The following is a 13924-nucleotide window of genomic DNA, read 5'->3' as shown; positions in this document are numbered from 1 at the left end:
CCCTGAAGACCACATTTGACCTGAGAATGTTTCCTTGATCTTCTCTGATTGCCTGTATGAAAAAACCACATGCTTCTAAACCTCACTGAGAGGAACGGGGACGCAATTTAAAATGAGTTGAAGTTACCAAATTTGGTTTCTTGCCCCACGAAGGGTTCATGAAATTGGAATTTAAAACATATTTTGCTTTTTTTTTGTTTTTTTATCATTTTCACTCCACAATTCTATATTAAGTGTCTTCAATGGAGTCTTAAATATTGCTATATGGTTATAGAAAAGAAAATATCTTGAATGTCCAAAACTGACCAATACTGGGGATAAATGTTTTTTTTTAAATCCCAGTTAAAATCCCAGGTTATAATAGGAATCTGAACTGATGAATGCAGGACACAGAGTCCTGTTTTTATAATGCTAATCTCAAATAAATATCTAAAAATATATCTGGATTCCAAGCTCAAATTTATTGAAAATTTATTGCTAATTACATTCAAGTTTTAAAGCCAAGACTACGTCACATCATTTACAGAAAAATACATGATTTATGTGTAAATGATAATGGAAGTGAGGTAGTCTTTCCTTTAAAACATGGCTTTAATTAGCAATAAATTCGAGAAGCCCTTACAATACAGAAACAAAAAGCCAAAGTGTAAAGGAAGAAGAGGACTCACATTGCACTGTTAGGTAGGCAGAGGCAGTCGGTGGTCGGCCCAAGCTGTTGCTTGGAGCACACGTGTATTTCCCAGCATCTTCTGGCTTGACTTGGGCGATGATGAGGGAGCCGTCGATAAGAATACTGACTCTGCGCTTTAGGTCACTGCGGAGATGAAGAGAAGGGACGTGTTTAGACCAGGAGCAGTCAGCCAGGTGACATTAATTTGACTTTAAGTCTTTCTTGGTACCCAATATTTTTCTTCCGGGGAACATTCATGGGCAGACGTACACGCACACTGTCACTACCGCATGAGGCAAGACCCCCGTGAAGATGATGACAATACATTTAGCCAGTGGCACAATTTCCAGCTCTTTGTTGGTCATTTCTCAGTGGGTGTACAGCCCTGACTTCGATATAAATGATGTTTGGCACCACCCAGCTTGGTTCATGATTCACAGCAGAGAGGCTGGTAGCAGAGGAACTTTACGTCTAAAGACTTCAAAGGTAGCTGGAAATCATAGGAAAGTGTAATGTTATTAGTTACTCGCCTTGTAGCACAAAAATGATTCCAGCATGCGAGTTTGACGCTGACGGCTTTATTGATAGCAATATTTCCTTCTTATAAAAACCATATAAATCATTCCTTTTGTAGTTTGGGCGGTGGAACAGAAGAAAGGGATCGCAGAGATCTGGGTTCATGCTTGACTTAGCGTCGTGCACAGTACCTCCAGATTTCAAAGCTCCACATTCATCCTGCAAAAATCAAAAGGTGTTCTACCGTGTGGTCTCTTTTTGGTTACAAGCGCTGTGTCTATGCACATTTTTGAGCTTTTTCTACTCGAGTATTGTCAGCGACTCTTCTGAGATTCTCCTCCAATAAAGTCTGATAAATCTCAAAACTGTGCGGTTTACTCTGATACACTGATATCACAACTTCAGAGGCAAGGTGAGCTGCAAATTCTAAATTCTGTTACGGCTTAAAGGTCAACGCAGTGGTTCTTGTAAGACAGATTGGAAAAAGGGAAAGGTTAAAATGGAAGCAGAGAAGTGGATTTTCTATTTTTCATCACACCAGAGGACTTCCTCTTTAAATTTTAAAAGACCTGCAGTATTAAAAAAAAAAATGGCACTCTACTAATCAGCCATGTCTTAAAACTTCACTGTAGTGCTGTCAGTGGTTTCAGTGGACAAAGATGGTGCATCTCTTCTTCCTCTACCTAAAACATCAGAGTTGAGTTGAGGCAGCTCGGAGATTTGGGACTGCCGAACGGTAACCAGCCTCTTTCAATAATCAAGGCCTAAGATAATTTAAAGTCCTTCACTGTGCTCCCTCTGATTCCAGATTAGACCAGATGTTTCGAGTCTTTAGTGGAACATTTTTGCTCTGGTGACTGAACATAGTTTGCTTAGAAGTTTTTAAGGTCCTTTCAGAGATGTATTTGGAAAATATGTCAGTAATTCCTTAAACTACCCTGTGTAGACCTCATCGTTACAGAATCTGTACCATCTGGAGGAGTTTTGAGAAGAAACCCTTAATTATTATATCCAAATTTTTATTTAATTTATTTTAAGGTAATTCAAAACAATCAAATGTGTGGTAACGCAAGGCAGATGGAAATGCTCTGTGATCCTGGCTATGGGTGGCTTAAGAACTTAAAGCTTGCATCCAAAGGTCGGTCTGGGCCAAACCACACTGATCATCAGGCTTATCTTACAGATTTATTTAGCCATACATGGTGGTGAGCTAGTTGTTTGTGCTCACAGACTGATAATGCAAGCAACACATTTAATTTGTCCTGAGCTTTTTCTTGTGGAAGCACTCACTACTGTGTTTCCTTCTTAAGTATATCAAACCTTTTCCAATGTGTTTAATGAAAAGTAATTGTATTATAAACAGAATGTTTAAGTTAGATTTGTTAGTTTTGGTAAATTAATACATTTGTGACCTGTTGCAGTTTGTTTTGGCTTCATGTGAAAGTGGTGAATACAGTGAGCCGGGGAAATGTGTATGTTATATAAATATTGCAATGGAAAAATACATATATAAAATGTTTATTATGTCAGTTCACACGCTGATGAAAATTAAATTCTATTGGAATATGTTCGTGAGGGCACCAACGACCCTTCACAGTGATTTTGACCGATGCCCTGTCGACAGCCTCTATTTTCCTTCTGCAGTGGAACGACAGCATGAAAAATAAAAAAGACGGGACAGGGTGGAAGGCAAATGTAGTTTTTGTTTTAACCCAGAGGAGTCTTCGTTCCCCATCAAACAACCTCCCTAAAAAGATTTGATGTGGGATTCAAAGGGATTTGAATTTGATAAGCTCCTTTGGATCGAGATTCGATAAAATGCCATCAGGCCATCCCTCGTCATGTTTTGGCTCTCCAGCATAAAGACAAAGCAATACGTTCATGACAGCCTGCTTTCAGACATAGAGGGGCAAATTTCCAGCAGCTGACTCCCTAATAACCATTACCTTATATAGTAATAATAAACTATTTTTCATTTTAACATCTTACAACCAGTTTTGTAGATATAAGCCGTTAAATAATGTTTCAAGGGTAGACATATTCCCAGGGTGTCTCTTGAATATAAGAAGAGTTTAACAGTTAAAACATCAGAAAACAAATCAAGCGACAACATCTTGTGAGCAGCAACAACACAGTGTGTGCAATAAAATTACAATATTAATAAGGCAAGAAATGCTTGTCCCGTTCCACTACAGAGATGCAGAGATGCATGACGGCTGGTTTTAGAGGTGGAAATGTCACTGCTTGCAATGATGCAGAGGGACATCGCTGTAAATCCATCAAACAAGATGAGTGATGATTTCTATCCATATGTTCACTCACTTTAGCAGCAATGACATGTGCATTTACAGCCAGTAATGTTCGTCTGCCTGTCTGTCATGTCAACACAATGTAGTATTTTTTATTTTTACTTTTTTCTTAAAAGACCTGCAGTTGTGTAGTGGCCATAGTCTGGACATAGTCTGAAGCTGATTGGCTCGGATGAATCAACTCGCAAATGACATAACATACTTACTGTTGAGTTCAGTCTGTCAAAGACTTTTTATTTTTGTGGCTGTTACAGAACCATCAAGCTACGGCTTGAGAGATTTCTCGCCCTTGATGGAACAGAATCACTGGTATCAATACTGGAAAAAACAACGGTGTTATTGAGGAGGGGGAGGACATGTGCTGTCACTTTTCACCACATCAATGCTAATCAATTAAAGAACTTATTTTGCTGGTGAAGCCTTGATTAATTACCACAGCGAACACAAGGGGCACACTTCTCTTTAAAGAAGTTCTTGTCAGTTTTGTAACTTTTTGCAAAAAACTAACAAACAAACAAACACAAAAACGCTATTCAGGATGTACCCAAATTACATTGAATGCTGTTCATGAACACTTTGGAGCTCATGCATGGTCTTGGTCTCTTTTAAAAGCCAAAACCCAATAGCGTCTATCACAAAAGTCAGAGTCACTCTAAGTGGTATTGTTTTTGCGTAAAGTCGGCACACGGTTAAAAAATAAGAAGTTGGGTTTGTCTGATTTTTTGTTTTGTTTTGAAAACATGTGTTGGTTGTGTCGGTTTTTATCAATGAAATCATAAGAAAGTGACATATTGCATGCAGCATTTACTCAAACACAACTCGTGTACAGAGCTCTGATTGGTTCAAAAAGCTACTGCTGTCCCATAGACGACCCAGTGCAATGTTAAATAGTTAAGAATCCTGCTGCCTACTTTAGAAAGGATGGCTAGATTGGTAAGTGCTTGGTAATTATTCTGTTATTCATTCAGCTGGCACAGACAACCCTAAGCTAAATTTTTACTGTGGTCTCAAGAAGGGTTTTAGCAAAAAATGTTCTTGTGAACTGAGCTGACAAGAAAAAAAAATTACCATTTCAGGATGTGAACATTTTGACATTATGTTGTAGCAATGATTTGATGCCATTTTCTCTTGTAAAACCCAATAATGATATAACAGCCTTAATACTGATGCTAACTTCATAATGTCTCTGGTTAAAGTATTTATACATTTGTCTGGATGAACGCCTTTAGAATTAAGTTTAATTAACTTTGGAGTGTTATAGTTTCTAAGGCTTCATCCCCTCGTTACATAAGCAACTTTTTTCTTCCTTCAGCTCAAAATACCTCCATAAAGCTGACACGAGGACAGTGCTCAGTCACGTTCGAGCTGCCGTTCGTGCGACACGTGCTGTTCGTATGTGTCACCCATGACACATCTGTGTTCACAGCAAGTCACTGAAAGTACAGCTAAGTATAGACGTGAAACCAACATGTTAAATCCACAAAGAGGGCGGCTATGTGGTAAGCTAAGGATTCACTGTAGACTTACCATTTATTCTCAACGTGACGCAGTGAATAAATTTACGACTGAGTTTGGGAATTTCATGTTTTGCGTTCAAGTTGTCCTCTACATGAAAAGATATGTTTCTCGAGCTGAGATGAATTATTTTTGGTGAAAAAAGGAAGAAATAGGTGGTCGAACTCTTGTCAGAGCAACCCAAAAGCTTCCTTTCCTCTGCTCCCCTATACCTACAGTATTTATTACCATTGTGTCTCCCTTAATGCTTGCTTTTATATCCCTTTCAACACTACTGCAAGAACTGGAAGTGTACTCACAACCCCAATGTATGATCTTGCTAAAACTACTATATATGTTCTATATTAAACTCGTCCTAGTGCTATTTATAAATGTACATTATTATTAGAATTTTGCATTCAGTATTAAGCTATCCCTTCTCACTTTACTAAAATATGTTGGATTCATGTTAATGTGTATTTAAAGATATTTAAATTTGTGTGTAAAAATAAAAAATACATGAAAAACGTCAACCCCCCCTCCCGCAGTCCCTCCAAGGACCCCCTGTTGAAGCCCTATGCAGTGCAATGCAGACAAGTGAGGTGATATGGCAGACGATAATGAACCCGATCATAACTTTACTTCTTGAAGAAGACGTTGTCCTCCTCCCAGAACCAGGTATACGTCAGGTTGCGGGGGTAGGCCTCCGCTTGGCAGGTGAAGAAGGCATCCTGCGAGATGTTCACCGTGATGTTCTCCGGTGGTGAAACGATAAACGGAGGACCTGGTGGACAACGCACGGGAGACAGTCAGACAAACATGAAGTCATAATCAAGATTAATTCTTCCAAAGTACATCGCCAATTTAATATAGAACCTGCTGGGAAATCCATTTCAATTTGAATGGTACATGAATAATAAAAAATAAAGCTTTTGTGTACTCCCCTGTTGTTTGTGTTGTACTGTTGATTTAATAAGATGTGTCTCTAAAAGTTTAGGCTCCTTTTTAACAAGTGGTAAGAGACAGTAAATATGAACTAGTCTAGAGGACAAACTCACTGATCAATGAACAAGGTCCTCCAATAAATAGTAAAACATTACACTGAGTATATACTGTAACTCATCTCAGAAATGACACAGTGGAGGCATCACAAATTAATGGAACATGTCAGTTTGACCGGGGGAGGACAATCCACTGGAACTGAGGTACAGTGTTTGTTAAAGCATGCTTAGGCTTGTAAGCTTTATCTGGCGGGAGTATCTTGGCTGCTGGGCTAAATCATTCTGCAAGTTTTCTCTCTCAAACTGGACTCTTGAATTATCCTGCCAGACTTCAGTCTGATTCAATTTACCACACGTGGCAGGCAATATTCCATCCAGACTGCCACTTTGTAATTTTATGATGAAAATCTGCCTCCACAGCGTCTGCAGAACAAATATTGATCACATAACATCCAGTTAAGATACTCGGTGAGGGTCATGTGGGGGATTTATCTGCACACACACACACAAACTCGTTTTTTAATGTCAGTGCAGACCTCGGAGCCATATCACATACTTATTTTGCACTCAGTACAGGATTATGAGAATTTACTGAGTAATGCTTGCTGTGCCAGATGGATCATCTTCCTCGCCCGCATTGATATTTTTATACAGCGATTTGCAATCATTTTCTTCCTCTGACCATGACCATGTGTGTTACCTTACTGACTTTGGTCTGAAAGCCCTTCTTTTGCTTTCAGCTACCTATCACACACTGAGTGTTTGGAGGACCACTCAACACTTCTGTCTGTGAGTATGTGGAAATAGCTCCAAAAATAGGTTATAATGCACATAAATGGGGCTCAGTAAGACTGGGCAGTTGTAAGGCACCTGAATGTGTCTAGGTCAAGAAAAAAAAATGTTTTTTTTGTTTTGTTTTTTTCTGAGACAGTCCTCATCTGAAGAATAAGAAGAACTGAAGCAACTGCATAAACTTGCAACTTGTCTGCCTGTATGTTTGGATTCATGAGTCAAGTTTTTATATAACCATTTTACCTTCAGAACTGCTTTAATTCTTCAACAAGGTGTTGGAAACATTCCTCAGAGATTTTGGTTCATATTGACATGATAGCTTCATGCAGTTGATGCAGATTTGTTTGGATCTACATCTATGATGCCAATCTCCCGTTCCACCACATCCCAAAGGTGCTCTATTGGATTGAGATCTGGTGACTGTGGAGGCCATTGGAGTACAGTGAACTCATTCTCATGTTCCAGAAATCAGTTTGAGATGATATGAGCTTTGTGACATGGTGCATTATCCTGCTGGAAGTAGCCGTCAGAAGATGGTACACTGTGGTCATAAAGGGATGGACATGGTCAGCAACAATACTCAACCATGCTCAGTTTGTTCTAAGGGGCCCAAAGTGTGTCAAGAAAATATCCCCCACACCATTACACCACCACCAGCCTGAACCGTTGATACAAGGCAGGATGGATCCATGCTTTCATGTTGATTACACCAAATTCTGACCCTGCCATCCGAATGTCATAGCTGAAATCGAGACTCGTCAGACCAAGCAACCTTTTTCCAATCTTCTATTGCCCAATTATGATGACCCTGTGTGAAATGTAGTCTCAGATTCTCTGTTCTTAGCTGACAGTAGTGGCATCCGGTGTGGTCTTCTGCTGCTGTAGCCCATCTTCTTCAGGGTTTAACGTGTTGTGCGTTCAGAGATGGTAGTCTGCATTCCTTGGTTGTAGTGGTTATTTGAGTTACTGTTGCCTTTCTATCATCTCCATCCAGTCTGCCCATTCTCCTTTGACCTCTCACATCAACAAGGCATTTTCATCCACACAACTTCTGCCCACTGGATATTTTCTCTTTTTCAGACCATTCTCTGTAAACCCTAGAGATGGTTGTGTGTGAAAATCCCAGTAGATCAGCAGTTTCTGAAATACTCAGACCAGCCCGTCTGGCACCAACAACCATACCACATTGCACTGAATTGCAGCCATGTGATGGGCTGACTAGCTGATTTGTGTTAACAAGCAATTGAAAACGGTGTACCTAATAAAGCAACAAGTGAGTGTATGTTTCCTATTCTGTTCCTTACTGGAGTGGGGGGAGTTATACCTCAGAATAACAGCCTTTGATGGCAAAGACCTACTGCAGCTTTCTGTGGCGGCCCTTGTTAGACACTGTCTACAGCCATGACGGGTTTTCTGATGAGATTGTTGAGTCTGTCGACATCGGCTGCTTTGACACAGCTGCCCCAGCACGCCACAGCGTAGATGCCGACGCTGGCCACCACGGCGTGACAGAGCATCTGAAGCATGGTTTTGACCTGGAAGGACTCCAGTCTCCTGGGAAAGTACAGGCGGCTCTGACCTTTCTTAAGCACGTTCAACACTCAAAAACCATCTTCCTAGTGCAAACATTACTTACAAGTGAGGGGAGTAATGTAAATGTGACAGTGATGAATGATTATGCAGTAGGTGATGTAACTGTTGGCCGCAATAGAAGGATGTTCCCCGGTGAATTATATTAGAACAGAAGCAGCTGTGAACGTTTTCCAACAACTGCTGTTGTTCTCACTGCGCACCTATGGCTCGTTGAAAACCTGGAGAAGTTATGCCAGTAACTAAGTACTAGGTGTGCACATCACATGCCATGGTCCCGTCACCCTAGCCCCCTTTAGTCTCTTAAAGGACTTTAAACTTCCCTCTCAGGTGATAAGGAGCTTTCACGCCATTGAGAGCATCCCTGATGGGAAGCTACTAAGATGTGTGAGCCTAACAGTGGCAGGAACACTGCAATATGTACACCAGTAAGCGTAAGTTAAAGTTTTTTTGCTGGTATTATTCAGCTGAGCAGCAATCCATCTGCATGGACAGAGGAGTGTCAGTAAGTTTCTTAGATGTCTCTCATCTGCAGTGCTCTTGTCCTGGCTGCTATGGACACCCCCTAACTAATCTACAGGTTGATGCTTATTTGGCTGCAGTTTCCCTGTCGCAAGACGCTGTGAGATGTGTATGTCACCACGTGTGCTGCTATTTAATTAAGTGGAAAAAATTTGTGGCATGAGTTGACTCCAGGTTTCCTCTTCTAACTGTGTTTATTGATCACAACCCTCTGCTTTTACTGACAAGGTCGTACAGTCACAGCCAGCGGCTTATGTGTCGTAGACTGCTGGAACACGATGTTGGAATTGGGATCAAGCAGAAGAGATGAACAGATGGCGTGATGGCCGGCAGCACACTGACTATAGGGTGACACCACAAGTGAAAGGACAAACAGCGGTTTGGGTGTTATGTACTCAATGGTTCTGCACACGTCTTGTGTCTTTTCTCTTCACCGTTGAGCATTTCTCTTCACTAGCACCAGCAGCAATCAATCGGCCTGTGTTAGGGGTGTGTTGATGAGCTCCCTCTGAGTTTGAGTTGAGATAATTTATTATCTGTGATTCGGATTTTGTATAATTTGCGTTTTAAATTTAAAATAGGAACAGCAAGAATTGTTTTTCAATTTGGTTTCCCTGTTTCCTCCTTTTTATTCTCAAATTTAAGACAAGGGTTGGGGTTTTAATTAATTACTCTGGCTTTAAGTACAACAGGATTTATTTTAATACTTCTTATTGTGATTGAACCAAATACATTCAAAATGAATGCAGTTTTACTGTAATATTTAACATAAAAAGCCACAGTAAGGACTTTTCAGGTCGATGGTTCTATAGCAGTTGGAAAACCCAACTATTTGCATTGTATAATAACATTTAGTGACATATTCATCTCCATAATGTGAAGCAAGTAGTTCTTTTGGGGGCTGTGAAAAACTCTTCATACACAATTTTCCAGCAAAGGGCACAAACGGCATTGTATCTTCCAATTAGGATGGCTGCCAGAACAGTGAAACAGAGCACTACCTTGTCAGCAACTTAGCCCTTCTCTTTAGCACCCCTGTCATCTGAAAGCCCTTGCAACAAATACCTCAAGATTACCACAGCTGTCAAATCTAAATACTGTACAAGTACACTGCATTGCCATCAAGTCAATGACTGGTTCTTAACAACTTTTGAAAAGCTTTCCCCTGAAGATTTATATACACACACACACAGTTATCCTTGAATTTCTAATTTGCTCATAACGTCGCTTCACCCAAGGACATACTTAAAAGAATGCATTCAGCACACACACATGCACACACAATATAGTTGCGGCAGTGTTGCCACTGTAAACCGTTAGTTCCATATGTTACTTCTGATCCGTAGCCTTCAGCCTGATCCTTTAACAGGCAGAGCATTTCCATCTGCCAGTCCCTTAGCAGGACGACCAGGACTAGGCCTGTGCTGGATGACAGAGTTGTTGGTGTTGGAGTGTGTATGTGCGTGTGAGTGCCAACCCGCCCTCTTTGGAACTAGCTGAGTGCTGGAGATTTGTTGGCACTGTAGTCTCTTAGCTGATCTGCGCTCAGTGGCTTTCCAGGAGGGCCTCTATTAATCCGTCTCTCCCGTAAATTATACAGGACGGGTCAAACAACCACTCTGGCTGAGCCCCGGCTTTGTCCTTAGTCAAAAGGAAATACTGTATGCGACACATGAACTGTCTGTCCTGTGATGAATGAAAAGCGCACTGTCTTAACTACAAAAAAAGAAAATCATCATCAAAGCAGTGATTTAAAGGAAGCCAGGACAGTTATCAGGGGAAATTATTGTGATTTGAAAATTTACAGAGTGAAGGGGCTCAAATCACATCCTTGGGGATCCTCCCTATTCAAGGAGATGGTGCTTGAAGTGTTACTGCTGACCCAAACTACCTGTGGTCTCCTCGTTAGGAAGTCCAGCAACCAATTTGCAGATCAGCTGTTGGGGGATGATTGTGTTGAATGCTGAGTTAAAGCATTCTAACATAGAAGTCCTTATTGTCCAGGTGTTTGAGGGCTGAGTGGACGGCGGTGGTCAAGACCTGACCTCATATCACCTGACCTTAAAGCTTAAGTCAAGAATCCTGCCAGCTAGCGTAGCGATCATTTAAAATACAGGCTAGATTTAATACCCTTGGTATTGGACTGTTGCACTAAATTAAAAAGTTGTTGCTATTTTTCTTGAAGGTTACGTAAATGCCTGCGTCCTGTTTCATGGCAGAATATCCAACAGCTGTTCCAACATTTTACTAAGACCCATGTTTTGGAACATGAATGTCAATCCATGTCAATCCATCATTTTTGAGATCTGGACCAAAGTAGCTCACCAACCAACCACCACTGCAACGCACTCTTTTGTCAGTGTGCTTTCCGTCCCGTAGTATAGTCTGAGTTCTTTTTCTAACGTCAATCGCATTTTATGAACACATAGTCCGTCATTTATTATGAAGTGGGCATGTCTTTTACACTTTGTTGATTTTTCAAAAGAATAATAGCAATTAATCTGGCAAAAAGTCAGTGAAAATGCATCACTTGAGCCGGTGACTGGACCCCAGTTCCCTCAGTCCAGATGAGGTCAGGTCATAACCAGCCAGCCGTGATCATCTGGGGCAGCGATCTTTAAATTACATGACCTGGTAGGTTTGCTGCTTTTTCATTTCTCCTCTTGGCAAGGCTTATCAAACTGAAGGCTGTTGCAAACAACCGCATTTATACCACGTTCACTTTCAAATTCCGGAAAAAAAGGAGATTGAAGACAGAGTTTTCAGATTATAAACTGTTCAAATGTATGACTACAAATGTTAAGACACGTCTTTTCTTATCTGTAATCTAATGTAAATGTAACGGTAGTGTGGTCTTCAAACTAATTTCAGTACTGTCTTTTTAATTCTTCTCCCAAACATCCTCCTGTATTGCACAACATTTAATTTCTACTCAGCCTGTTGTATTCACACAGATGTGATAACACCCTTGAGAGGTTAGCTAGCAGATATAAAATAAATTGTGATTACTTTACACCAGCTGAGAGAAGACAGATTAAACTAAAACACATTTTAAATTGAGACAAACTTAGAAAACTTTAAAAACTGTGCTACCAGCATGGATCAAGGGTTGGCAAAGTATGTCTGTTTGTTGGTCCTCAACTGAGGTGCAGATTGAAAATAGCTCAACTACTGTAAGAAAAATTACTTACAGTTATTCATGGTCCCTAGAGGATTAAGCCTAGGGACTCATTTTAGAATGAAATGTCTCTGAAACTATTGGATGGACAGCCAAGCAAAGTTAATAACATCGTCCGTAATCTTGGGCAGTTTTGACACTACAGAGCATAGACACATTTCTTATTGTGCAGCCATAATGTACGTACCTTGTACTAGCAGCCGTGTGGTGTGAATGGCCTCTCCCTGGGGGCTGAAGGCTCGACACGTGTAGGCCCCCCGATCCTCGCGAGTAATGGATAGCACCGTCAGACTCCCATCAGACACCTGAACAAAGGAACATGGAGTACAACCTTTTAAAAGTCGACTTTTGAAGGCGACTGTGAAGCCTGTCAGTCAGTCATGTGGGTTTTATGTTAACATTGTTCATAATAACACTTCAACTCCCCACAAGTCACTTGAAACTGAAGAAGGTACTTGGACAAAACGTCATCCACTTATCCTTGTTTCAGCTTTGCATTTTGGACTGTAGTAAGCTAGCTAATATTAACTCCACGGACTCTAATGCTAATCCTTCCAACAAAGACACCTAAGTTTTGTTACATGTCTTTGTAGACTGGACCACGACAGGATATTGCTAAAAGCCGGTCTGCTACGTAAGATTAAGTTTTCCTTGTTTCTTGTTCATACGTCTTAATTCAAATTACGTTTTGAAAATGGCCATCTCTTGTCTCTTTCCAGACATCTTCATTTCTTGTGCTTTCTCTCCATTTGATTTCTTGCCCCTGCCCATATTACTTCCACCAGTCCAATAAACCTGTTTCCTTTGTGCGCTCACAAGCATAAAACACAATTACTTTCAAATGTCATGTTTTCTATATATTTGTTTTTCTATGAAAAGGGAACTTTTACAAACAACGGCATACGTGGGAGGATTTGTTAAGTTCACATTCAAGAGTGACATTGAGAAATAACTCTTTGCTATCAATACGTACATACAGAATGGCTACTGTATGACAAGCAATGTCTTCTAGTTCCTTTTGAGGTTTCCTAAGCCAGTTCAGATCTCAGGGTCTTCCCCACCTAGGCATATCCAGTAAACCTCGATAGAAAGGTGTTTAGGAGGCATCTTTACGAGATGCTCAAAACACCTTTCAAGCAAAGGACCAACGGCTCTATTTCAAGCTCCCTCACATGCCCAAGGTCCAGTCACCCTTTGGAGGAACCTCAAAGGTCTTGCCTCGAGGATCAGCTTCCTCTTCTTCACAGGGGTAGGATACAGCTGATGGGCTACCTATATCAAAATGCCCTGGATTTGACATGAGGCTCCTCACTGTCTGCTTTCGTTTCTTAAACCTAATCATGACTCTGTTGAGGAGAGACCAATTACAAAGTATTTCTTCTCCTCCTCTTCGGTCTTCTTTCAGGCCCTGGCAATTTCACATGACAATATCTCTTTTTCAAATACAGGCATTGCTTACAAATCTATCTTTATATTTATTCAAATAAGTGAGAATAAATTAGAGACAGCTTTCCTGAAAAAAAAAAAAGCTATTTAGATAAACCATGTTTCATGTTTGAGTGACAGGTTTTAAAGTTGCTCAGTAACTAGTGACTTGTGGAATTGCTGCTGCCTGAAATAGGGACAGATAGAAAGATATGTTACTCTCTTATGAACAAAGCCGAGGGCTCAGTCATTTAAATAATTGATCTAATGCGGGGGAGTCGCTTCCATTCCTACGTGCAGGACTCAATGGTAGATACTGAACAGCAAACACTACTAATAAAATGCTTCTTTTCTCATTAAACACAATTTAAAAATAAACCTCATCTCTGGCATGCATGTGTCAGGTTTAAAAAAGGTAAAGCCATCT

The 13924-nt window shown here is 40.5% G+C and overlaps 1 protein-coding gene across 1 annotated transcript in view; it reads right to left on the bottom strand.

Moving 5' to 3' along the window:
* Nucleotides 1–13924, bottom strand: part of LOC125021688 (protein turtle homolog B-like) — a 109094-nt gene that overhangs the window by 48181 nt on the left and 46989 nt on the right. Inside the window, exons 5-7 of the mRNA XM_047607829.1 lie at nt 12260–12377; nt 5632–5773; nt 669–814 (exon numbers count right to left, since the gene is read on the bottom strand). Coding sequence (XP_047463785.1) covers nt 669–814; nt 5632–5773; nt 12260–12377 — 406 coding nt within the window. The remainder of the gene's footprint in view (nt 1–668; nt 815–5631; nt 5774–12259; nt 12378–13924) is intronic.

The sequence above is a fragment of the Mugil cephalus genome, chromosome 15, assembly GCF_022458985.1.
Source record: "Mugil cephalus isolate CIBA_MC_2020 chromosome 15, CIBA_Mcephalus_1.1, whole genome shotgun sequence".
NCBI classification, from domain to species: Eukaryota; Metazoa; Chordata; class Actinopteri; order Mugiliformes; family Mugilidae; genus Mugil; species Mugil cephalus.
Note: the sequence above shows the minus strand (reverse complement) of the source record. Positions and strands in the feature narration are given on the sequence as shown.